Source organism: Trachypithecus francoisi, unplaced genomic scaffold (assembly GCF_009764315.1).
Source record: "Trachypithecus francoisi isolate TF-2019V2 unplaced genomic scaffold, Tfra_2.0 Lachesis_group10, whole genome shotgun sequence".
Lineage (NCBI taxonomy): Eukaryota > Metazoa > Chordata > Mammalia > Primates > Cercopithecidae > Trachypithecus > Trachypithecus francoisi.
Window position 1 is genome coordinate 45,682,495 of NW_022681455.1, and position 27,301 is coordinate 45,709,795.

The following is a 27,301-nucleotide window of genomic DNA, read 5'->3' on the forward strand; positions in this document are numbered from 1 at the left end:
CACTTGCCAACATAAGAGGCAGAAGATGCCTTTAAACTCCCAGAAGAGTGAAATGAAATTAACAACCATAAATTGAGGAAGTCATAAGCATTTAGTGTTTCATAGTTAACCTTTTCCAGTGTCTCTTGCAATTCCTAGGGCCAAAAGTTCTAGCCATGTGGTGGCTAGAACCTAACTGAAGTGGTTTCCACCTAACTTCAGTCTGATTCTGTATTGCCTCACTGGTGTCTTTGCAGTGCCTGTCTGATGGTGATACTTTGTGGAAGTCTTTAATGGCTGGTGTTCAGCTGAAGGCCCAGGGCCTCCCCACAGCTTCCTGGGGAAGTTGCTTCCTCTAGACCTCTTCTTATCATTCAGACATCTGCTGCTTGTCTCTAGGTGCCAGGAAACTCCTAGTCTGTCACAAATGTTCACTTCATTTGATTCAGAAAGTGGCGATAGCGGTAGAGTCAGGGTATGATGTTGGGAGATACTGCTTAAGGTATCTTTAAACTCATTATCCTCTAGATGGGTCCGCTACACCTAAAAAATAATGCTGATCCAGGCCCTTTGGTTTGGTAGATTGGGACGTTCATCTCACTTTTAGGGTGGGCGATGCGCTGCTATTCTGTTATTCACTCTTTCAAAAAATACTTCATGAGTGCTTGTTATCTGCCGGGCATTGATGCGAGTGAGAGAACTGCACCTTCTGCTCACAAAGAGCTTATATTTTAGTGTCAGATATAGTCAATAAATAGGTAAATAAGCATATGTACATGATAATCTCTGATAATAATAAATGCTGTGAGAAAATGAAATAGGATAATTGATAGATAACAACTTGGGGAAGGAAGGAACTAATTTTGATTGGAAAGTTGAGAAAAGCTCCTTTGAAAAGCTTTGAAGATCTATGAGGAATGACATTTCAGGCAGTAGGAAACTCATGCGAAGCCTAGATTATGGGGAGTTTTGGGGGCCACAATAGTCGCTTGGGTTTAGTTCTGACTGCAGTGGGGTACCAGTGTAGTGGGGGTTGTGAAGCAAGGGAATGACATTATGTCATTTACATGCATAATAAAACCTGTTTGGAGGCTGTTTGAAGGGACCATAACGGGCTAAAGAAAGAAGCAGAATTATGTTCAGGAAGCTGCTGCAGTAGCCCGAGAGAGTTAATGGTGGTAGCAATGGAGATGGAAGGACAATGAAGGATTCTGAATACTCTCTTTTTTTTTAAGAGAGCTCACAACTCTCGCTGACGGTGAGGGGAATATAGGACTTCAGAGTTTTGGCCTGGACAATTGGAGGATGGTGGTGCCATTTACTGATGTGGGGAAGACTCAGGGAGGATAAGATGGAGTGGGGCTGGGGAGCTCAGAGAAGCAGTTGGGTGGAGAAAAGAAGATGCTAAGAAAGAAGAGACTCGACATTCTCACTCCTACAGTGGCTCATAAAATTGCCTTTGCAGACACCCAAGGGGCTTCCCTTCTCATGATTCTTGCTAGGTTGCAGGGTTCCCTTTCGTGATTTCCTTTCTCCTTTAAAAGCAGCTCTTGGTTCTTTTGAGTCTTGGTTGTTTTTCTAAGCACTCAATGAAAGTTGATTTTCCCTGCATGTAAATGCTGGAAGGAAGTGCACGGGATATTTTTTTCCTTGGTTCAGACCCCTCTTTGCCCTTCACTCAGGAGGAGATTCTGGACACTTCTGCACAGGCTGCTAGATATTCCATCATGCTATTTATTGTGGCTTTCTCCTTTTGTAATGTACAAGCAATTCATTTGAAGTTTCACTTGTTGTTTTTTTAATTTTAAATTAATACGTTATTGTATTTCATGCTTTTTTCTTTGCCTAGACACTCTTCCTTGTTCTGGCTTTCCAAACACATTTTTATTGTTTCTTCAAAACTCAAATCAAATGCTGCCACCTCTGTCAAGCCTCTTCCAACCTACCCAAGCAGAGTCAAGTCAGGCTCCCGTGCCACCTTGTACAACCCTTGATTATATCTTGTTCCATGTGCTGATGATTACTGTTCACATGTCTGTCTCCTCCATCAGACTTTGAACTTTTCCAAGTCTAGAGTCGTGTTTTATTCATCTTTGTGTCCCCCATTGTCTTACACAGTACCTGCTCACTACCTGACTTTTGGTTGGGTGATCAATGAACAAATGGGTCACTGACCTCTTCAGGAAGCGGCACCCACCATTATCCTAGCCGTAATATTTTTCTAGTGTCTGTTTGATTGAATTACTGTTAGTTACCATTTATTAAATGCTTATCATGTGTCAGGCATTGTTCTAATGAGTTTAACTCATACATTCCTCACAACAGCTCTATGAGATAGGTGGCATTATTATGGAAACTGATGGTAGAGAGGTGGAATAACTCACGCAAGGTCCCACTTACTACTAGTAAGTGGTAAATACAGGAATTAAAGGCAGTTCTCCATAGCTCCATGGCCCTGTGTACTTACCACCAAGTACTCTTGGGAAGCTGAAATGTACTTTATCGTGGCTCAGCTTCCTCCAATTTCTGTATGTCACTTTCATTTATGCAGTTCTTTACCATTTACAAACCAAAGGCCTAAAACAATTCTAAAAGTGTATATTTCACAGATGGAAGAAATCGATTCTTGGAGAAATGACTTGCTGGAGGCCATTTCAGCTATTACAGTTGACTGTGAGTTCCGGATTCTTAACAGGCAATCACCTTCATCCCTATCAAGTTGGGCTTGTTGCCAACAGTCTAAGTGACATGTGTCCTGCAGGACTAATTTCTTTTTCTTCTGTCCGTTAGACATGATTTAGGATACTTAGAGAGAATATTTTCATAAAAGGGAGTTAGCATTAGGAATATCTGAATTATACCTTACAATGCAATATAATCATTTAAATGATTAGATTCCAGTTATGTAAGGCAGGTATTTAAGTAAAAACCACTTGCCAGACATCCTGTCTAATAATAATCTTATCAGTAGTTACTGTGGCTGAAGTGGTTTCCACCTAACTTCAGTCTGATTCTGTATTCCCTCAGCAAACAGAGCTCCTTTAAAAATTAAGGGGACCTCAGCCAATTAGGCCAGTTGGTATTAGGCTGTGTATATGTTTGGCTGTCCTGGGATTCCACTGTGCTTGTCCCAAAACATTTACTAGTGTCATCCTTTCAGAAATCAGAAAGCGCAGCTGAGTTGCATGTGTCTTAAGTTACTGTTGTGTTCAAGTGCTGAGTGACCACATGATTCTTTAATGTGAAACAAGTTGGGAGACGAAGTGGGCCTGGGGTGATGGTGACTGTGAGTGTGAGGGCGAATGGACCCCTAAGAAGCTCAGTGACTGTTGGTGAGCAGGAAGAATGACAGCAGGGTACCATCAGTGTGGGTGTGGAGGAGAGTGGGAGTCTAGTGAATTCTCAGGCTTCACAGCCACTGTGGTCCTGCTCACTTGTGGGCAACTTGTGTCAAGGAACTGAAGTCACTGCATTCAAAGACAGATTGTTGGAAGTGGTTTTCTTTTACTTTGGTGGTGCAGTGTTGTCATTTCTGAAGTTCCTGGGAAGTTTTGTCCCATCCTCATCCTTTGAGATCATTCAGGTGGGGCAGTTGGGTAAATTTGCTGCTGCCTTGCACGTGTGTGAACAGGGAATCTCTGTATAGGAGGTTGCTAGTCACAATCCTTATTTTTAAAAAGGGCTCAAATCCTGTGTGTAAACACTGTTTCATATTGATTCTGCTCTGGCAGCCACCTTATGAGGAAGAGTAGACTTTAGGTGCAGGCTGTGCTAGCTTTAAAGAATGACGCTGCCTGGGATTCTGGGAAGGGCTGGTGGTCAACCCGTTATGTTGTTGCTTAGCCTCTTAGCAGTGTCCACAGATGAGCTTCTTAAAGGTGCTGTGTTTGGATTTCTGTCTGTTGGTGTTTCCTTATTCACTGAAGATGATCTGACTTTATTATGCTTTTAGAAAAGTAGAGAGGGTGATGTTCCTGGAAAAATTAACTGTTTGTTTCAAAAAGTTGTCTTGTAATTTTCTTCTATCTGGGAATGTAAGATGCATAGTTAACATTTAGTTGTGATAAGAAGAGTTCATCTCCTATATAATGCTTCATTTTATCCTTCTTCCCCAAAACAGTTCCGTTTCTAGCCTGTCTTTAGGTCTCCATGCAGAGGAAGTCTTGGTTTCATTCTCCTGTTCTTTTCTAACACATCATCTTTCTCTTTTTGTTTTATATTTAGTTTTAGTTTTATATGTATAGTATATATACATATATGTGTATACCCACATGTATGCATACGTATCCCCTTTATTAGTTGTTTAGGGTCCTTTTTTTGCCCCATTTTACCTTTTGTGATGGACTGTGGGCAAAAGGATCAGAATAGGAGATTAACGTTGAAGGAAATATTAACTTAAGGGGTAACCCAGCAGAGGGGCAAGTTAGGCATGCACTTTATACAAAGATGCCCTGGTGGTGTATTTTCACATTAAATAATGGATATGCACTCACGGCTTCACACAGAGAATTGGTGTACATTGACTATGCAGTATTAATAGCAACAATAATATATTATAGATATGATCAGTCTAAAAAGTGTTTTCATTTTATATGCAAAAGTATTCCAGGAATAGAACTGTATGGCACTATTCCCAGTTAGGGGCATCAGATTCTTTTTAGGGCTTTGTTTATTGTAATAAAGACTAACTTTTTAATGGTTTAAAACAATTGGTTTTAATAGACTTAAAAAGACAAGATTTAACAGAAGAGTCAGATTGTCAACCATATAGTGAATATGAAAACTGAGGTGCTAGGAGATTTCTGAACTCCTCAGAGCTGAAATTGGAAATCTGTGTCTTAGGAAGGTGAAACCTGACAGATAGTTTTAGGTGGGGAGTGGGTGAGGGTGTAGGGGGAAAGATTTAGAATGAGAAATGTTTGGAGCTATTGCCAGGGTGAATGATGGGAATGGAAAATGACTTTGGACGAGCATCTTTGAGGACCCAGTGAGGGCAGAGATCATGGGAAGAGCCACTTGGCACGATTATGTGATGCTCTCCCGCAGTGGTTGCAGTTTGTGACTAGGAGTGGGCTAGGCTGTGGTGGGCCGTCTGTCCCTGGGACTGGGTAGGACTCAGTACAAGACAGGGGAACAAGGAAGATGTTGAGCCACTTTCCCATGTGGGGGAATGTCCTGCAGGTTGGTAGATAATAGTAAAGATGAAAGAACTTCCAAAGAGGATTTGACCCATTTTGACTGGGAAAATGAGCATCAGCCGAGTGGAAAGGTTAAGAGGGAATATCTGGGGAAATCCAAGTGTTTGTTCAGGTGGGAAGGAGAAGGAGTGTCATCTGGAGAGGTTGAAGGTAGATGGGCACTCTTAGCCATCCTTCAGCCATTCCTCATATGACCGATGGAGGTCCCACACCTTGCCCTGTCTTCTCCATTGCTCCAGCCTGACACTGCCTCTTGAGAACACAATCCTCTAGCTATGCCTGACCAGGTCAAGTAGGGGTCTACTAATGGTCTGTTAATATATCCCAAGTTTGTGTTAACTTTTTGTTATCCCATCACATTGTGGCTGTCAGTCAATGAAAAACTCTGCTCTTGGATCTGGCTCCCCCATCCTGTCTTGTAGTTGACAAAATGCAGCACTGTACTTTTGCTCTTATTTCGTTTCATCATGTTGCTTTCACCTCCTCTTTCCATCCTGTAGGGTTGTTTTATAGTTCTGATTCTTCTTGTGTTGTGTTGGGTTATTCCTCACAACTTTGTCTCATCTTGAAGCTTGGAAGGTCACTTCTAATCCTTCAAGACTTTGGTGAAGATGCTGGACAGAAATAAGACTGTTGTGCCCTGGATTATGCCACCATATACCTCTGTCTAAACTGACCATGATCTATATATTAATGACCACTTTCTGGCAGTCTTTTTAACTAGCTACAAATTACTTAGGGATAAGGCATATATCTTGCCGAGGTCCAGATATGCAATAGACAGATGAACTGCCTTCTAATCTATTGCTTTAGTAATTCTAGGAGACAGTTTTTTAGTGAACCCATTCTGCTTTCTGATAGTCACTGTGGGATCAAATGTGAAAAGTTCTTTGCACATTGGCTATTGAAAGTGTTGTTAGTGGGCTGCAAGCAAGTCAACACCAACAGTGGCTCCAAAACAACTTAGTTTCAGCAACTTAGATTTTACCAGTAGCAATGCTGTTTTCAGAATAAGATAAATGGAATAAGGGAATGTAAAACCTAGTGTATTTTGTGTCATAAACTTTAAAGACATTATCTTCAAGTAATTTAACAGCTGTCATGTGGAATAGTAATCCCAGAGAGCAAAACTAAGATTAGTAGTGATTGGAGTTATAGGGAGGCATATTTTAATCTAAGGAAGAACTCTTTAGACCCTGCTCCATCAAGAAGCAGCCCCTTGAGTACTAGGTACCTGCATTTTTGCCGTGTTAGGGGATATCATTTATCTTGGAGCAGAGACTTGAATTCATCTAAAACAGCACACTGCTCTCCCTTATCTCCTTACCTTTCTTGGGCCTTAATTTCCTCTTACGCATGTTTGTTCTGCTCTTTCTATGTAAGATCATCCTTTTTGATAGGGAAGATTAAATCAAAATAGGGTTCGGTAATTTTCCTTTCTAAATTTCGTTAATAAAAATTATGCCCATTGTTCTTGATTTGGCACATAATCACATCACCTGGGGAGCTTGTTAAACATACAGATGCCCAGGCTCTATCCCTGAATTAGAAGGTGTGAGGTGGAGCTGGCTCAGATCACTCCCAGCTGTAGGCCCAAGGCAGGCCTATTACTCAAGGCTCACCTTACCCGTCCAGACCTCATCCTGATCCAGCCTGAGGCCATCTCAGGAGCCTCGCGCCCATGATCAGAGGTTGTGTGGAGGCAGCTAAGAGCCCGCAGCCTGAGTGCAGCCCCTGGGCTCCACCCTGTGTCCATTCCAGCTGCTGTTTTCTCTCCACACCCTTTCCTGCACGCCTGATCCTAGACTGGACTTCTGCCCTGTTTCTGTTAGGATGCTGCCCGAGGAAGATTTTAAAAATGCATGTCTGATTATGTCACTCTATACCTAAACACCTTCTAAGGTGACCTGTTGCACTTAGGATAAAGATTAAAATGTCTAGCATGGCCTAGCAGGGTCAGCACAGCCTGACTCCTCCCTGCCTGCTCTCCATTCTCATCTCACACTATTTTGAACCTTTTTCACAGTGCTCTAAACACAGGCCTTCTGTCAAGTCCATAAAAAAAAAAAAATGATGCTGCCTTCTTCCCAGGAGCTGGACACAGGCCTAAAGCTCTCTTAACCTCCTCTACTCATCTTCTAGACTTCTGCTTGTCATTCATGTCATTCATGTCAGCTTAATATTTACTACCTTAGAGAAGCTTTCCCTGATGCTCAATGTGGTTGGAGTTCCCCCACTGTACATTTTTATGGTACCATGAACATCTCTTTTTTAGCATTTACCATCGTTATATGATTATTTGATTAGTGTCTGTCTGTCTCTCCTACCCAACTGTAAAACTCCATGGGACCAGGAATTATGTCATAAAACTCCATAGGACCAGGGAGTAGGCCTATTTTTATTCAACATTAATATTCTAAGTGCCTAGCACAATACCAGAGTAGATAGATACCTGATAGTTTTTTTTGAACGAATGAATGAATGACTGGGAGACAATTACTAGAACGATGGATATAATCATCCATGTGACATCAGGTATCACCATGCCTGGGACCTCCTATAATACTCCAACTGCCATATCTGATTCCCTGGATGTTGACATCAGCCCGATTTGAACCTGAATTTACCACACCCAGTTCAATACTATGATTCGAACTAAGGGCCTCTCTCCCTTGCCAGCATCACATCTCAGTAACATTTCAAGTTCTTGTCCCACCCTTTTGTATCTCATTTCCTTCCCCCTTCTGGCTTTACCATTGAGATTCAGGATATGCCAAGGCTGAGAGGCCAGGACAGGTGTGACATGTGGTATAGCCCCTTTTTTCTTCTATTAGATTTTTTTTAAAACAAGAAATGCCCAGCCTTTTCTATAAGACAGTTATGATCCCTATCCAGCAAAAGTTGGTGATACCTAAGAGCGCTTCTCATCACCTTGTCTTAACAATGCAACTTCCTTCTGGTTTTTCTTTAACATTTTATTATAGGATATGATATCTTAGGTTATACATATCACTTTTCATTCTCTTCCCTGCTTATTGTCTCCTAAGTTTACTAATTCTCTCTTCTCCCATTGTGTGTGTTGTAATTTAACCTATGGTCATGCCTGGTGTACCCTATGTAGCCTCCAGTTTTAACCAGTTTGCTGCTTTTTTTTCCTTCAGATTTCCTTTTTTAGGTTCTGTCACAGGGATCTCTCTCCTGCCAGATGATTCTGGGAGCCACCAGATCAGCTGGAGAAAGCCCTTGGTGGGGACAATAAGGGGGGTCCGCACCTTACTCTTGGGGCTTCTCAGTGGACATGAGCCAGATGCTCTGTGATGGCAGGTGCTGCACTGTCAGCTACCTTTCATAGCCACCCCAAGTCAGCTCTGCCTGGCTTCAGTCATTTCTGATGCCGTTACAGTCTCCCGAAAGGACTGAGGGTTGGGAGCTCACTCTTCTGAGTGGTTAGCATCATAGCATTTTGTAGCTGGAAAACATCTTAGAGATAACCCACCCCCTCCCATGTTACAGGTGAAAACAGAGACCCAGAGGCTGTAAATTATTGGTCCACGGCTGCACAGTTAGTGCCAGAGCCTCCAGTCCACGGCTCTTCCTGTGCTTGGAGGAGGCCGTTTGTTTGCAAACGGTTTCCTATTAGTCAAGAGAACCAGAAATTAGTGGAGAAAGCTCATTCTAAAACTCCAGTCTAGCTAACAGGGTTATTAGAAAAGACATAGAATTTAATGTTTCATAGTTAGTGTAGATTGTTTTGAAACGGGAATCTCTGTATGTATGAATGTGTGTTTGTATAAGTGTGAGTATATCTGTATTATGAATGACAGTAATATGACAGAAATAGTTTAAGATAGGAAATGGTAAATCTGCCTCTCTGTGTTAGGATGATTGACCCTGGTAGCAATTAAGAGGCATAGTTCTAAGCTAGTAGACTCTGTGCATCATTTTCGACACCCCCGTTTTCTCAAGAAATATTTGAGGTTTACACAGCCTGATTTGAGTACTGATTAGGGGGAAATGGGTGGAGGATAAGGGGTGAGATTGTGGGGATCTTTGTACCCTGCTGCCCCAGTATGGCAGGTATTCCCTGCAGACAGCTTTGGCAGAATCACTGGCTGTCGTGGTGTCGTGTTACACAGAAGCCTGCTGGCCACAGGAACAGGAAATAGCCTTTTGTGTGCGGGTTGAGGATTTGCTGCCATTGGCTTGTTTCCTCCCGTCTGCATGAAGTTCAGCACCCTGTCCTTGGTGTGCCTTGTTGTGAGCAATTCCTAGGAAAGCAGATCCTCCTTCACACCCACACATGTTTAACCAAAGTGTTTACAGAAGGAGCCCTGCTAATAGCAGCTGCCTTGTTTCCAGCCTACCTTTGGGCTTTCAGAAAGCTCTCTGCCCGCTCTGCTGCCCCCACTCAAACTTACTCATTCAGAAGAAAATTGGACATGTTTTCCCGGAGTCAGTTCATTTTCCTGGGGTGCTTTTATTTTTTTTTCTTTTCCGCCCGCCTCCCTTCTTAGTATGACTCCAAGTGTTTAGGGTTCAATTATGCAGATGTGAAATTTGGCTTTTTAGTCATTTGAAAGTATGGAGACTCTTAGAGCCCATGACTCTTTAGCTATCACTGTAGGAAGTGCATGGCCACCCCCTTGTTGTTCCCCATACCAGTGATTGTGCTTCAGAAGCTGTGGTCCTGCTCAAAGAAGACAGCTTGCTTTCCTCATCTCCACAGGTTTACATAAATGGTTGTCTCCATCTTTGCCTGATGAAAGACAACTTGAGACAGATGAACCACCCCTCTCCCAATTAGCATTTTTGAGCACCCCCTGGATACGGTTGCCTTCTGTACTTTTATGTTTTGTGGTTTATAGAATGGAAAGCAGATGCAACCACTCTCCGAGAAGTCTAAGCTGAAGGAACACCACCCTAGAAGGAGAACTTATAAAATCGATTCTGACATTGGTGCTCCACGGTTCCTTTCCATCTTTAGAGCGTTTTTAAAAACACCATTCTGTGCTTGTGACAGACTTTGCCCCTCGGCTGAAACACATGATGAAGGGATTCCTTATGTCAGATGACTGGCTCCTTTTTACGGCTTTCAATGGCTTCTACCTGAGACAGAAAAAGGGAAATTAGCCCGAACTCTTAAAAGCTAGATTTGGTCTACTCTCATGGAGGAAACCATGATTGCTTCTGAAAGTATGTTGTTGCAGATCTGAGGGGTCCAATAAATAGCCTTCCCCTTATTCCTGGTGGTGGTTCTTAGTGTGCTTTCTCTGCCCTGGGGACCCCTTTCTCCCTGGGTTTATCCTCAGGGTCTGCAGGAGCAGCCCTGGTCCTCTGCTTCATTATCTTCTCTTGCATGTAGTCATTTTGATTAATCACGTCCTGCCTGTGAGTACAGCAGACCCAACAGATAGGAAAGACCTGATTTTCTCTCTCAAGTTTATGTTACAGGTCAGATTTGATTACCACTTCCTTCTAAGACCCCCTGTTTTAGGTTACAGGAGAGAATCTGGTGGAGAAATAGGAATGGAGTTATCTTTAGTAATATTTTATGCCTCGAGTGTGCGCACAAAAACCCAACACCAGAGGGTTGTTCATATATCATATCCATATAAAAACATATGTCAATTTGTTGAATTTCTCTAATATAGTAATTAAAATAATACTGATACTGTTTCTGAAGGTTGCCATATAAAAAGAATGAATTATAGTTTTTAAAAAACATAAAAATATTTAAAGTTCAACAACAGTTTTGTTGTTGTTGAGACAAAGTCTCGCTCTATCGCCCAAGCTGGAGTACAGTGGCATGACTCAGTGCCTCCCAGGCTCAAGTGATCCTCCCTTCTCAGCCTCCAGAGTAGCTGGGACCACAGGTGTGTGTCACCACACCCGGATAATTTTTGTATTTTTTGTAGAGGCGGGGTTTCACCATCTCTACAAAAGCCTGTTACCCAGGCCAGTCTCCAACTCATGGGCTCAAGTGATCCACCCACCTTGGCCTTCCAAAGTACTGGGATTCCAGGCCTGAGCCACGGTACCTGGCAACAGCTTTCATTTTTTTTGTTGTTGTTGTTGAACCTTTCTGTGAGATAGCATTGATTTAGTCCCTGAAAACTTGTAGGTAGTTTATGGCCTTGAGGTGACACCATGACTGACCTATAACTGCAGTCAAGGCCATGATTAAAAGTCAAGGATATTTGTGTTTATGCTGGAGTGTTAGGACATGGTTCTTCCCTCCATATTGCCGCAGACTTGAAAAGACACACCATCCAATATAACTCTGGGTGGGGCAGAGTGACGGATGGATTATCCTTGCTCTGTGGGACCTGAGACTGAGATAAAGACAGTTTCTTGTTTGTCATTAATTGGTATGTTTGTCTCAGAGCTAGGCCTTGTATCTTTCCTGTTAGTAACTTTAGGATTGATTGGTGATGCCTGAAAAACATCTCTCACCTGTTCTGACTCATCCAATTTGAGAGTAAATCTCAGAAGTCTCAGGTTTCTTCAGGAAGTTGAGTTCAGAAATTGTTTATGAGATCAGGTTAAGGTGACTTTTCTCTACTATAAGCATTAATAATTGTCCATAAAAAGCAAATATGTTGTAATCATGTATTTATGACAGGATTATATTTTCTTGGTGATTGAGCATTTAGGAAGTGAAGATATTTTACAGCCATTTTTTTTCCCACTAAAAGATTGAAAAGGTTAAAGTGTATGGTATTTGAAAATACACTTAAAAAATTAGGATTTCTCTGGGAAGAAACCAAAACTTAAGGAGGAACACGATTAAGGTTAAGTCATTGTAAAAGGATATCAACATGACTAACACAGACATATATGCTCCAAATTGTGAACTACACACTACAGGAAGCTCTCCTAAAAATTGTACTCTGCCAGAAAAAGAGGTCAAGGGCTAGAAACGAATACAAAATGAAGGTTCAGTAAAGGTAGAGTCTTTAACTGTGGGAAACATTTATTAGGTTCTTTCCATATGCTAAACTCTATATTATATTATCTCATTGAATCATCAGATAACTTTATGAAGGAGGTATTCTTATTTACCCCCATTTTATAGATGAGGAAACTTTAATCTTAGATATGTAATTTGTCCAATCACACAGTCTGGAAATGGTGGAGCTTGGATTGGTAATCACTCATTCACAAGGTATTAGAGAAGGCATGGAGGTGTTTGGAGACCATTGCTTTGTTTTTTGTTTTTTTTTTTTTTGAGACGGAGTCTCGCTCTGTTGCCCAGACTGGAGTGCAGTGGCACAATCTCGGCTCACTGCAAGCTCCGCCTCCTGGGTTCAAGCCATTCTCCTGCCTCAGCCTCCTGAGTAGCTGGGACTACAGGTGCCCGCCACCACGCCCGGCTAATTTTTTGTATTTTTAGTAGAGACGGGGTTTCACCGTGTTAGCCAGGATGGTCTCGACCTCCTGACCTCGTGATCCGCCCATCTCGGCCTCCCAAAGTGCTGGGATTACAGGCATGAGCCACCGTGCCTGGCCTGCTTTTTTTTTTAAAGGTTGCTGTCCTCTTTAAAATTTTTTTTTGTACCAGATCTAGTGAACCGCATATGGCAGTTCTTATATTTCCTTTTTTTTTTTTTTTTTTTTGAGATGGCATCTTGCCCTAGTTGCCCAGGCTGGAGTGCAATGGTGTGATTTTGGCTCACCACAACCTCCGCCTCCTGGGTTCAAGCGGTTCTCCTGCCTCAGCCTCCCAAGTAGCTGGGATTACAGGCATGCACCACCATGCCCAACTAATTTTGTATTTTTAGTAGAGATGGGGTTTTTCCATGTTGGTCAGGCTGGTCTCGAACTCCCGACCTCAGGTGATCTGCCTGCCTTGGCCTCCTAAAGTGGTGGGATTACAGGTGTGAGCCACCACACCCAGCCTATTTTATTTTTCTTTAGTAACTCTTTCTTTAAATCATTATCATAGACTCTTAGGACAGTGACCTTGAAAGAGACTCTAGCCTATCCTCTGAGAGACAAAAAAACAAAGATAGAGCTTCTCACATGTTTAGGGATAGTGAGAAGTTGTTTTTCTTAATCTTGGATATTTGGAAAGGCCTCCACTAAAAGCAAAACTATCCTTTAATAGACTTTTCTAGTATATATTCTGGCAGTCAGGATGTAAAACCTAAAACCTCAATGATATAAACCTCTTTGGTAGCCTAAGGAGAAATTAGAGAATTACTAAGTATGACTTAATTTTAATATTTTATTATTCACTCAAGCCATCCTGAAAAGTTCATTCAGTAGTTGTTTATTGAGTACTATGTGCCAGGCATTATACTTAATTATGCTGAATCTGATCTCGGAAGTCTTTAAGAATAACAACATGAGACAGACGCAGCTACCCTAGGTAGCACAGAGTCATATTTTAATCTTTATTTTTCATAACGATGATGATTTTCCATTTACTGTATATTATTTAATCTTCAGTCTGAGGATTCAACTCTTGAGATAGTATTATCATCTCCATTTTGCAGACAAGGAAATTAAAGCTCAGTAATGTTGAGAAACACAGCCCAGGTCACAAGGCCCAGGCAGGGCCTTCACCATGTGAGCTCCTAAAGAGAGTCAAAATAGTTTCCCTATAGTACTTTATAGTTATCAAAATGCTTTTACTTGCATTATCTCATCTCTTTTTCCAAAAATGAGAGTAGTTATTATTGTACTCATTATATAGATAGCACTTGTATTTATTATATACTTAATATGTGCTAAGAGTGCCAGGTACCATATTAGATATGGCCTAGTTCATGTAATGCTCACAAAAACCCTAGTAAGTATCATTATTCCCATTTTATAGATGCGCCACCAAGGCCTAAAAGTTTAAGTGATTTGCTCAGCACAGCAAGGAGGTGTAACTGAAGCCTAGGCTTGTCTGCACAGCCAGGATGCATGACCGCTTTGCTATATTCACTGTTCTGTGTTATGCTGCCTCATTTTCCAGATGAGGAAACTGAGATTCAGAGTTAGCTAACCCAGATGAGGTCATACAGCTTATCAATAGTGGAGCTGACACGCCAACTCAGATCCTGTCACTAGAAAGGCCTCTTGTTTCCCACTGTGCTGAGCCACCTTTCTGCACAAGGAGAACTGTAAGACCGTATCTTACATCCAAGTTGAGTACCCTAATTCCTTTTCGTCATTTTTTACAGTTCTTTGCATTTGTTCTTGTTTTTAGGCAGGGGGCCCTAGACGGATGACTCGTTACAGGAGAGGAATGGTATAGGTTAAATTGCTTGCTCAGGAAGTCATCTGAGGAAGTTAGATGAGAACTCAAATCCAAATTTGAGTCCTGTGTGCCCAGCTTACTTAGCTATGTGGTTCTCAACCTTTTTGTCTTTTGAAAATGTTGCTTGAGAGAAGGACTTGCCCTTGCGAGATTGTTTTCCTGTGCTGTAAGGAATGAATCTTTTTCCATCTGAAGATCATTTACCGTTTCTCTGAATAGTGAATTACATTAATGGTGTAAGGCAAGGAAATATGTCAATATCAGATATATAACAAGGACCAGTCACTCGGATTTGAAATGTTGCCAATCTCTACAATCTCAGCCTTGAGAATTTTAAGGCACAGAAGTCCATTACTTTAATGATCAATTATCCTTTAGATTTCTGAAGGAAAAGTTTGTTAACCGTTTATAGTACTACTCTTTTATTCAAATTGCAAACTCAGGTAAATGCTCCTTAAAATGGAATTGGATGACATTTGTCTGTATCTCTGTCAATGTCAGTAAACAGCAGGTAAATATCCAGATGTGTTTAATTATTTTGACTCAAAGAAGTATGTCCTATTTAAACAGTCTTTAAATAAATTGTTTCTGAATTGAACAAATAAACAAGAAATAGCTGAACTAAACTGCTTTGACTGTATAGAAAAACTGAGAGGTTTTAACAGACGAATCATCTCAAAAATCCACATCTTATTTTACTCATTTTTACTTGTAGAGATAAACCTGAATTAACTCTTCAAGGATATTAATAGCTTTTATTTTCAAAGAAGAATAGGTGATGTGTGGGGATAATTTGAAACCTATCCAAGTGTATTAACTCCAGTCCAGATATGTTTGAAACATGGAACTATCCCTATATTACCCAGAGGTTTTTTTTAAAAAAAAAAAGATATATATATATATAAGAATTAATGCCTATTAAGTGTCTTTTGTGCTAGTTTTCTCTTAATAGTTTTCTCATGTAATTTTCACATCCTTGTGATTCAGGTATTATTGCTGCCCCTCCTTCCTCACCTTTTGCAGATGAGGAAACTGAGGCTCAGAGTGACTAATTGAGCCAAGGTTACACAGAAACTAGAAGTCTCAGAACTTGGACCTAATTCTGAACATTCCAAAATCCATGCATATTCTAAGATACCAAGCTATCGTGTGAATAGTCTGGTCTATTAGAATTTTAAAAATTAACATAATTTAAAAATTAGCATAAAAACGTGTTGAGAAATTTGCTTATGATTTTGTTTGATTAGCCCTCAAGTAAGATCAAAAGAGTTTGAAATACATACTTTTTTTGCTTTGGAAACACAGCACATTTACCTTTTTTTCTGTATGTAAGCAAAAGATTTTTTAATAAATCTATGTGGCCTTGAGTTTGTACCTCCAAGAAATTACTAGAGATACATCAAAAAATATTGTTGATATTCAGTAATTAACCCTAACCAGCTGACTGCTCATTAGTTTTATTATTACAGTGACTGTAGGTAACAGTAGGCCAAATTCCAGACATGTGACATCTTTTAAACAGATTCCAATGGGATTAAAAACGTTTCCCTGTTCTCCTGTTTTGGGCCATTTTCTTACTGTCAGAAACTATTGTGCTTAGCATTGAAACTGGCTGGTGATGAGACTTTTCAGTTCTTAATGGTAGTTGACTTTGAAATTGAATTTTGTCTTTTTCTTCCGGTTTATTTTCTGGTTTAGCTTTAGCATGAGAGTAACGTAACTGGCTCCCCTCCTTCCTGTTCATCTTACGTGCTGCCCCTCCATTCTCATTCCTGCCGTTATTCCCTTCACCCCATGCTAGAAAGGGCCATTCCATTGACCTGCCTGAAAAGAAAGTGCCCTGAGATGAAATCCTGGAGTCATTCACTTTAAAACCAAAAAGCATGTCTGAAAGATAGTAAGTAGCTGGATATGCAGCAGGGAAAGGCACAATCTGCATATTTTTTAACCAAGTATATTGTTCAGAAAATATTCTAACTTAAAAAAAAGTTATCCATGTTCACTGGAGGAATTTTAGAGAATACAGAAAGTAAATGTAATTCTACTTTGTAAAGAAAACCAAAGCAGATTGTTTTCTAAATGACTATTAGACTTTCCAAATAGAAATATTTAGAAGAGAGAGACAAATAGTCCTTATGCATCATCCATTTTGTTGCTTTCCTTGAGACTCAAAGTCTAGAAAGCTTTGTGCTATTCAAGGCTTGAAAGGATGGGGTTATAAGAGATAAATAGCCATTCCTTATTTATTTTGTATATATAAGCCATTTTTTTTCTCTCTCTCTTTTTCTGCCTTTTCCTTTCTAAGATTTGGGTTGCATGTTTCTAAGGCTGCAGTGGTTGCTATTCTAAAGATTTTTCTTCTTCTTTTTCCCAGACCCCAGGCAGGCACAGTCTTCCCCGCCGTGGTCCTATGACCAGTCTTACCCCTCCTACCTGAGCCAGATGACGTCCCCGTCCATCCACTCTACCACCCCGCTGTCTTCCACACGGGGCACTGGGCTTCCTGCCATCACCGATGTGCCTAGGCGCATTTCAGGTAAAGACCGCGCTTTAACTAAAAATCCATCCCCGCATAGGGGTCGGGGGGAGTGGGATGGGCTGAGCCTGTGTCATCCATGCTCACAGTGACTCTCTATTAGAGACATGTGGGCAAGGGAATGACAAGTGGCAAATTAAATCTCCTGAATTATGGGGTTATCAAACACTCGAACATTTTAAGTCAAGAGACTGAAAATCTGCCAGAGATGGCATACTTTTAAGATGGTATTTAATGCCGCCCAGTTAGTGTCCTGCTGAATTGTATCTCATTTGGTGGGCACTGTCTCATAACTAGGGCCTTTTCCTGAGGGTCTTATGCCAGGCCTTCCTCTGCTTGTGTTCCTTTCTTTTCCTAACATCTGCCTATAAACCAGATTGATGGCACAGCCCTCCATTCCTAAAGGCTTGTAAGTCCCAGGAGTCCAAGCTAGTCAGTTCCAAGAGAGAGCACCTGCAAACTTAGGATCTTTGTCAGAAACTAGTCATTTGAAGTGCCGTGAGGCCTGGAAGAGTCTTAAAAGGCAATGCGTGGCCTCTGAGTGGCTAACTCAAGAAGGAGGCAGCCTTTCTGTGAAGCATAATGTGTGCTGCTGTCACTTGCAGCCCGGCAGCCCAGTGCTCACAATTCCTCTGTTTCAAAGGCACTACAGAAATGTGTGGCCCATGGGGGGAGTGTGTGTGACAAATGACCTGGCTGCCCCTCTATCCTGGAGAATTCATCACAGAGAGCCAGAAGGTGTTCACGAAGACTCCCAACTGCAAGTAGAGAAAAGTTAAAGGCCCTTAGCTGACTGTATGAGTCCCGTGAATAAGAAAAGAAACCTCTTGGTCCACCCTGACATATGAGCTGCCAACATTGTCCCCACTCAATGACGTACGTCCACAGAGGCACACACCCCATTGGATCCCACGTTTGCCAGATACTCTTCTCAGCGTTCGGGCCCCTGCACCTGTTTTGACTCCTGGCCAGGTTAATGCCTTTCTTTCTTTCTCTTTGTGTTTCTGTCTGTTTCTCTCCCTCTCTCATTTTCTGCAAAGCTCGAAGCCGTTACTCACTCCGCTGAGTTGCATCACTGACAAGCTGAAGCTCCACCAGCAGGCTTGCGGGTTTTGATTAGTTCAGACTCCTTTATTTCTTTCAACTTGGGAGGAGGGAAGGCTTTGTTTCTCAAGCAAATAGCAGGAAAGGGCTCTCTGGTCCTAGTGCCTCACATTTTCTGCAGCAGATGGACTCCCATGGGGGTGAGTAGGGAAAGAAGAGGGGTGGAGGGAGAACTGCAAGGTTTTTTGGGAAACCATGTTACCACTTTTCATTGTGACTGCTGTTATCATTTTTACGAATCACATAATATGTATTGGGAAATTGTATAGAGTATAGAATTTTAGTTATCATTTCCCTTGCCTGGAATCACCGTCGCCTTTAGGCAAACATTAATTAAAGATAACGGGAAAGGATGAGTAAGGCACAGTGGGGATAACGAAGGCTGATGTGGGATTAAAGGCACAGTGTTGATGGTGTTAAGTTAGTTCTGGTTATTCCTTCTACATTTCATACTGAGAGTCTGTTTTGTTTTACATAGGGCCAAAAGGACACTTTGACAGAATAGACTTATGCAAACTTGCTTCTGTTTGGGGTCTCCTGGGGCTTCCATCTGCCCAACCCACTGTGGCTGAAGCAGATTTTTGCTATTTTTTTCTCTAGCAGTACCTAGAGGAAAAAAACCTCAAGGAGTAATGTTAGCATTAGAGACACTTACCTACAGCAGTTTCCTACTGAGGTATATTCCTGTGAGTTCATCAGGAAAGCCATTGAAAATGACATCGGAAAAATGCTGCATAAACGAGTAGTCATCATTGTTTATCATGTACATGTGTAATGGAAAACAGCCAGATTATTTCAAGTTACTTTACTGAGGGTTACTTAAAGCATTTCCACAAAACAGTACCTTTCCCATTTCACAGAGAAGGAGGCAGGAGCAGAAACTGGTTAATTTTCCAGCCATATATCTATCTTAGGCCAAAGGTAGGAGTGAGCCTCTGGTTTAAACTGGTTTATACTGAGTTTAGTCCAGTTTTTTCCTCCAACCCTTAACATTTCTGGAGTTGTTACTGGTAAAGTAACATGGTGCCAGGGTGGGAGGTTCTGTATAAACAGTAAAGAGAACAGAAAATCCCTCTTGTCAGCATGTAGGTAGGGAAACAGGAAGAAACAACTAGACGTGGACTGTCAGGGAACTGGAGGAGCACTGACTTACCTGACCTTGCCCTGGGCTGCGGGACTGTGCCTGCACACCCAAGCGCTGCCTGGTGGACTCAGGGACCATGTCATCGGAGTGTGTACCATTTCTAATTCCCTGGGGACTAGTCCTGGGCGTCTTCTTGGGGAAGCCTGTCTCATAAGTTCCCAGGTACCAAGTTAGACAATGTATAGCTTATGATTCCTCTCAACATCTAAAGCCAGTGTCTAAGTCCATGACCTAGAGGCTCCTACATATGTGCCAAATAGATTGTAGCTGATGTTATGAAGCTAAAATTGTTTTGTAAAAATTGTATATCCATATGTAATTTGCAGGCAAGTCTTGTTAAGTGAGTCAAATTAGATTAGATAAAAATCTAAACTTTTAAAGGGAACTTTTCCTTCACAAAATGGATCACCACAGAGCGTATTTAAAACAAAGCCCTTAGATTATCTAAACATTTAAATAAGTTAATACTCACATGGCATTCACAAAGCACTTAATGCAGTACCTAGCACCTAGAACTACTCAGATGTTTCCCATTATTATTATTATTCTGTAGATTTAAAATAAACATTTACAGAGCAAAAAGCAATTGGGAACCGTTCACAAAAAAGTCAATAAGGCATTAAGAGAAAACAATGATTCAATTATGTCAGACAATAGAAAGTGCTGAGTTATACCTAAATTAACTAGGCATGCTAATGCTGTGTTCCAAGGGATCATAGGAATAAAAACAACCAGAAAGATTCGCCAGAAAGAACTATTCCTAAAGAAATTCTGTTTTCTCCTAAAAGACCATTCTAAAGAAAGACCATGATTTAATCTACCTAAAGACCCTCAGAGAATCCAGTATTTCACCTTTCTTTATTAGTATCCTTTCTTCTGAGTAATTTTCAAGCATAGCTACAATTCTAGAAGTTAATAAATGACAATAATCACAGTGATATTATATGAGATAGTCCTTAGTTTTCCTCAGACCATTTTTGGAAGCAAGGTATTAAAAAATTAGATAAAATGATAAAGATATGTTACCTACAATCTTTACTGCAGAGAGAGGTGTAATACTAGATGTCTTCAAGTTCAGAGGTACAACACAATGATTCAGGAAATATTTCCTTAACATTAGGTAGCCTTAAATATTGTAATGGAACAACAAGAGCACGTATAAGTTTATAATTGAATGAGAAGTTATTGCCATGTGATCAACTAACAGGTGTACATTATGGTAATGAGTTTGAATCATATTCAGTTGAATTGTAAAAGTCAGCACTAGTCTCAGAAATCGGTCTAGCGATGTTACAGTGCAGAAGCCACCTCCTTCCCTACCATACTTACTTTGATAAGTATGGCCTCATCATATAATAATCCTTATTTAAGTGGTACTTCTATCCCCAGGTGATTTTATACATTATCTCACTTTATCCTACATGTTTCTAAAAGATGATTCACTACACAGAGGTGGCCAAAGTTATTTCTCATTGATTCTAGTCAAGGGCAAGGTGTGACAAGGCAAGGACCAGCACGCCTTACATGTCCCGAACCACTGCATGTCTTTATAATTGCAGTCTTATCACCCATGGCGGTTTTGATCTTCAAAGCACTTACGAGGCTTGACACAAAGATTATAATTACATTTCTGGAAGTCATTACAAAATACTCTGTAAATAAATAATTGCTGACTTTCAAAATGTATTTTATACAATTATCCTGCTGTGGAAAGAAGCACAACTCTTTATTGAGGTTGATTGTTGGACTCGTGGGTCAGTGTATGAGTCTCCTAGAGAGCCTACACAGGCTTTTTTTCTTCACTGCAAATAACTCCTCCACTATCCCACTCATTTGAGTGACGTAGCTTAGATTAACCTAAGTCTGTACCACTCTTTGGCATGCATGAGGTAGAAGGGATTTATAGCTTTCTGATGCTTTCTGGAGGTTTTTTTTAGAGACTTAGGATATGTTAGTTAAAGATGCACAGGTAAGATGCATCTTATTCATAGATGTTGGCTGCCTCAGTTACTCTGAAAGAGGTCGCTACAGATTTTTTTTTTTTTTTAAGAGACAGGAGCTTGCTCTGTTGCCCAGGATGGGATGGAGAGGCGTGATCATAGCTCACTGCAGCCTTGAATTCCTGAGCCTAAACAGTTCCCCCATCTCAGCCTCCTGAGTAGCTGGGACTAAAGGCATGTACCACCTTGCCAGGTCAATATTTTTTGTAGGGACAGGATCTCACTATGTTGCCTGGGCTAGTCTCGAACTCCTGGCCTCAAGTGATCCTCTTGCCTTGGCCTCCCAAAGTGCTGGGATTACAGACATAAGCCACCTCTCCCTGCTTGCCACTATAGATTGTATGAAAGACTTTTCTCTGCATTTATGGGGTTTTTATTTGTTGTTGTTGTTAAGATAGGACAGAGCTAATCTTTCTGTAAGATTATTTTTTTCTTCTGCTTGGGAAAATAGTCTTGAATCTCTTATTTCAGAATATGTAAATATTAACACTTTCCACTTACTCAACTGCACAGGACTATTGAAGATGTCTCCAATTTTATGACTTTCAGTTGCTAAACTATAATATTCCAAGGTCAGGAGAATAAGCATTAGTGTAATAACAAAATTATTAAAAATTATTTTATCACTACTACAAAATCTAGAAATTGCCAGTGGGAAAACCCCATTTGATTACTCAAGGTCTGTCAGGAGGATTCAAACCCAGTAGAGTTTGATGTAGTTCATTTTAAAATGTCCCTTATAACCAAGTTTCTATCAAGTTCCCCAAGTCAAGTTCTTGAAACCAGCAGCTTCGTAATGTGCCAATTATATGTGAACATTTATTTTAGCAGAGCAGCTCTTAACTCACAGGAGGGAGGAATGCCTTAAGAAAGGTTAAAAGGAAAACTTCAGCAATTAATACTAATAAACCAGAAAGTTAAAGCAACCATAATAAAACACTAGAGCATCTACTTTTTACTACAGAACCATTCCTTTATTAAGAGCCACCTGTTTGGTAGACATACTCTGCCACAGCAGCCAAGGGCAAATAATTAAGTTTAATAGGAGTAACTCTTATTTTGAAGAAGTTCTCCGTTTAAAGCCACAGAGTGGGGAAGTTATTAAATTTTATGGACCCTAAACAAAGGCAAACCCTGTGTCAACAATTGAATGTTCAGTATTCTTCATTATATCACCACTGATTGAATGGATTACTTGTGCATTCCATAAGTTGAAATTCATCTTGCTTTCCCTAAAAATAGCCTATCTTTTGACATAGCAGATGGTGTTCTAATCTTACCTAGACCTCCATTTACTCTAATTTTTGATTTCCTGCTGCTGAGGCCCAAAGAAGTGATTTTCATTCCTGCTAGATCAGTTGGAGATAATAGTTGGTCCAACTCACAAAGTTGACTAAGCTTGGTTGTATGACTAATTACTGTTATTTGTAGCTACACTCAGATATTTTAGTATCTGAGATACTGAAGCTCAGAATTAAACCTGTGTACATGGTTTGACTCTGATTTTATACATGGTTTTTCTCAGTTGTTTTTGTGGGGATTTATTTCTGACACATGTACAACCAACCACACACAGGGAAAAGATTTAGTAATGAAAGGAGTCATGTTTTGCAGGATGGCAAACACGTGGTTGTACATTTTATTGAAAGATTTGCTGAAATCTCCTTTCAATCAAAGAAAAGTTGAGTGTATGAACCTCATTTCACCCAAAGTATTAATTTTCTAACGATAGATACAATGGCTTCTGTAGTGCACTGGGGTCTGGCGGGGGTGGGGGTGCAGTTTAACTTAGGACACCTGAGTTTTCATTTCATTGTCACTAAAGAGTCTGTATCATTCTCAGATACAGTTAATTTATTGTGCCTCAGTGGCCCTGTGTTAATGAATTACTAGAAATTGCTGAATCACACATCTCAGAGGCTCTGCAAGGAGTAAGATGCTATCTGTTTAGGGATTTGATGTTCTTAGGACTTTCAGTAAAGAAAGTTTGCCTTACCAGATAAATGCTAGTGGAAAAAGGAGGTCGCATAATTATCTTCAAAAGAGTAGAAATGCATGCAACATTATTACTTTTATGTATATGTCTTAAAATTAATACTTTATTCTTTTGAGCTATTTTAAGTTTACAGAAAAATTGAGCAGGATATATAGTTTCTTATATTCTCCTCCCACCATCTCCCACTTTCTCCTATTATTTACATCTTGCATTTGTGTGATGTTTGATGTAATTGATGAACCAATATTGATACATTGTTATGAAATAACATCCATAGTTTACACAGGGCTCACTCTTTGTGTTGTGCAGTTCTATGGGTTTCATCATAATGCCATGTATCCACCATTACAGAATCATAAGGAGTAGTTTCATTACCCTAAAAATCCCCTGTATACCACCTGTTCATCTCTCTTTCCCTTCTCTTTTCCTTAGCCCCTGGCAACCACAGATTTTTTTTTTTACTATCTCTATAGTTTTGCCTTTTCCAGTGTCATATAGTTGGAATCATACAATAAGTAAGTAGCTTTTACAGACTGGCTTCTTTCACTTGGTAGTATGCATTTAAGGTTCCTCCATGTCTTTTTATGGCTGAGTAATAATGCATTTCATTCTACCCCTGAAATGCATTCCATTGGAAGGATGCCATTATATATATATATATATATATATATATATATATATATATATATATGTATTTTTTTTTTGAGATGGAGTTTTGCTCTTGTTGCCCCGGCTGGAGTGCAAAATGGCATGATCTCGGCTCATGGCAACCTCCGCCTCCTGGATTCAAGCGATTCTCTTGCCTCACCCTCCTGATTACAGGCTGGGGTTACAGGCACCCACCACCACGTCCAGCTAATTTTTTGTATTTTTAGTAGTGACGGGGTTTCACCATGTTGGCCAGACTGGTCTCGAACTCCTGACCACAGGCGATCCACCTGCCTCAGCCTCCCAAAGTGCTGGGATTACAGGTGTGAGCCACTGCACCCGACCGGATGCTATTATATTTTTAAAATCATCAAGGGTGCTCTGCCTGAACCTGAGGATACTCTTCTATCTTCCATTTTCCTTTTGTTGCTGACTGTCAGTGATCTTTCTTATTAGAAAGCATTTCACACATTTCTTGCTGGAGAAGCATGTTTTCTATTACAGCAGTTGTCACCAAATGGTTTTCCATATCTTGGGTGCATTTTTTAAATTAAATCTTTTTTTCCTAATCTTGCCCATAGACAAATTCCTGAACATCTACTTTTTGGTGGTCATGCATACCGGTTCAAATATAGAACATACCTAGTTAAAAATAACAATCCAGTTATGTGACTGCTTAGTTGCCTCCTAAAATATTTGACTCTCCTAGGTAAAGGGGGGCCTTTTCTCTTAAAAACGCCTGGCATTCCTTAAGTGTGCTGCGCTGTTTCCCACTTCCGTGTCAGCCATTTCTTTGCACTGGTGGGCAGGGCCTTGTTGGTCCCTCTTGGGCATCCCTTTCCCAAACACCACTTTCTTCAAAGTGAATCACTGTCTCATCTACACCTATTTGTATGTCATTTCTGTGCTTTGGACACACCTCTAATGTGTACATATCTTTTTTTTTTTTCTTTTTATGTGAGACAGAGTCTCGCTCTGTTGCCCAGGCTGGAGTGCAGTGGTGTGATCTCAGCTCACTACAGCCTCCGCCTCCCGGGTTCACAGGATTCTCCTGCCTTAGCCTCCATAGTAGCTGGGATTACAGGCATGCACCACCACACTCAGCTAATTTTTGTAGTGTTAGTAGAGACGAATTTCTCTATGTTAGCCAGGCTGATCTTGAACTCCTGACCTCAGGTGATCTACCTGCCTTGGCCTCCCAAAGTGCTGGGATTACAGGTGTGCCCCCACATGTCCGGCCCATATTGTCCTTTAGCATAAACATTTAATTGCAAGCCATTCTCCTTTTATAAGCTTCTTAAGGATAGTGGCTATGTTTTGCATATTCTTGAATCCTTATAACTTAGCACAGTTTTTGGCACATGGTAGGTGCTTAGGAATGTTTAATGAAACAAGTATTAGTGGCAAAGAAGATAAAAAAAGAGGAAGATAGATATGTAGGAGAAAAAAAGGAAGAAAAAAGATTTTGTTCACCTGGAACAACAAAGAAAGGGCAAAACAAGAGAAACTTTCATTGCTGATAAGGACAGGAAATAGCGCAGTAAGAGTGTGCATAAGCAGTATATATTTTTATCTCCAAGTCTTTTTGCAATGTGTTTCATATTTAGAACACATATCAAGACTGTATCTGTTTCCAGAACTTGCTGCTAACAGTTAGTAACAATGCCAAAACATATTTTAGGTCCAGCTTGAAACCAAATGATCAAATAGAATTTTTGATTTCTACTTTAGAGTCTGACATTAATTATAGCCATCATGTAATAAAGTGTCAGAGCTCTTTTCTGAGAAAATGATAGAAATTATATTCACTAATCTGTAAACTGAAGCACAGCTATTCCTCTAGAACAAAGCAAAAGATAGGGTTTTGACAACTATCATTTCTCATAGTCTTATCTTCTTCAGGCTGAATTTTTCCTGTGTTCCCCACCTCTGCTGTTTTTTTAACCCTTTCTGTAGAGTATGATTGCAGGTCATCCTACTGGTCTGGTCAGCAGTCTCGAACACTGTTCATTAGTGTCCGTCTTAATGCCTCGTACCCAGAACTAAACTATTCCTCTCTTCTCAGCCTCTGGTAGTACAGACTCAAGTGGCCTTTGTTCTTTTGGTGACCACGTTACACTGTTTTCTCCTATTTGCCACTTTTGTCAATCTGCATTTCTCCAATTATTTATTTTTAGAGCTGTGTTTTTGTAGATCCAAATATGATACTTTACAGTTATCCCTGTTAGGTTTTACCTTATTTAATTCAGGTAATAATTTCTGCCTGTCTAGCACATTTTAGATTTTAATAATGTCATCCAATATATTAGTAGTCCCTGGTATTCCTTCCTGTTTGGAATGCTTTTCTTTCATTCATTTCGGTCATTTCAAGTCAGCTCAACAAATATTTGGCAAATACTTAAAATGTGCTTACACAGGTGAGGAGTAAAAAAAGAAATAGAAGACATAGTCTCTGCCTTCCAGAAGCTTTCAGTCTCATTTAGGATACAACATAAAGTAAATGTGATGGTTACATTATGGTACTAGCCCATGTAGATGCCAAAAATATGCAAAGAATGCTCAGGATTTTAGGAAAGGAGATCTCTTTTGTTCCTTTGCTCTATTATAATAATTCACATCCATAACCAACTTAAAGCCATCTCCTTTAGGAAATTCAAAAAAAAAATCAATCCCATTCAGCTCAGATTATATTTTCACTTTGAATTGCTTCAACAATTACATTTTCAACTTTTAAAAATGATGTATGTTTGATGTGTGTGGCTTCATGTTCCTTAAGATGTGACAAGGACATGGAGGATCTTGTCTCTTCCCAGCTAGACTGAAAGCTCCCCTAAGTCAGGGGCCTAGTCTTCTAATCCTTTGCTATCTCTCCAGAGCTCCTGCTAGATTGAAGACTCCCATTGGCCCAGGGCCAGGCCTTCTAATCCCTTTCTATCTCTAACTCCTACTCCGATGCTCTGCACGCATAATGTCGTGGGAAGTACTAGCATTCAGTAGAAAAGTCTACCCAGGAATCAGTGCTGCATGCTTCAGGGTTCTTATGCTGTGACTATTATTAGAAATTGGCTAATAGATCTAGAAGTAAGATTCTATAGGAGACTAAGACAATTTCCATTTACCTTTATTTCATATTTCGTAAGTGCATATATGGTCTCACCAGGCAATATCTTATGTAATATGCCAACTCTGATAAAATAAAACAACGTTGTTAGCTCTGCTTTAGCATATACATCCCCATATGCATGAATTCACTAACTGATTACATTTAGAATGAATATACAAATAGTCTTGACAGGTCTATTATTTGTGATATTAATAAATATCAGCCAAGGTAATACTTTTTCAGGAAAAATAGAATCACTGACATCCCTATGTCTTAATATTGTTTGGTTACTTCATTGAGCATTGATTTCTCAGGAAACATTAACTGATCACTGTCGGTAGAA

The 27,301-nt window shown here is 40.3% G+C and overlaps 1 protein-coding gene across 5 annotated transcripts in view; it reads left to right on the forward strand.

The window, feature by feature from the left end:
- RUNX2 (RUNX family transcription factor 2) overlaps nucleotides 1–27,301 on the forward strand; it is a 242,214-nt gene that overhangs the window by 72,794 nt on the left and 142,119 nt on the right. For all 5 annotated transcript variants that reach the window (XM_033217353.1, XM_033217354.1, XM_033217352.1 and 2 more), the window contains one exon: nucleotides 16,802–16,963. In XM_033217353.1, the coding sequence (XP_033073244.1) occupies nucleotides 16,802–16,963 (162 nt within the window). The remainder of the gene's footprint in view (nucleotides 1–16,801; nucleotides 16,964–27,301) is intronic.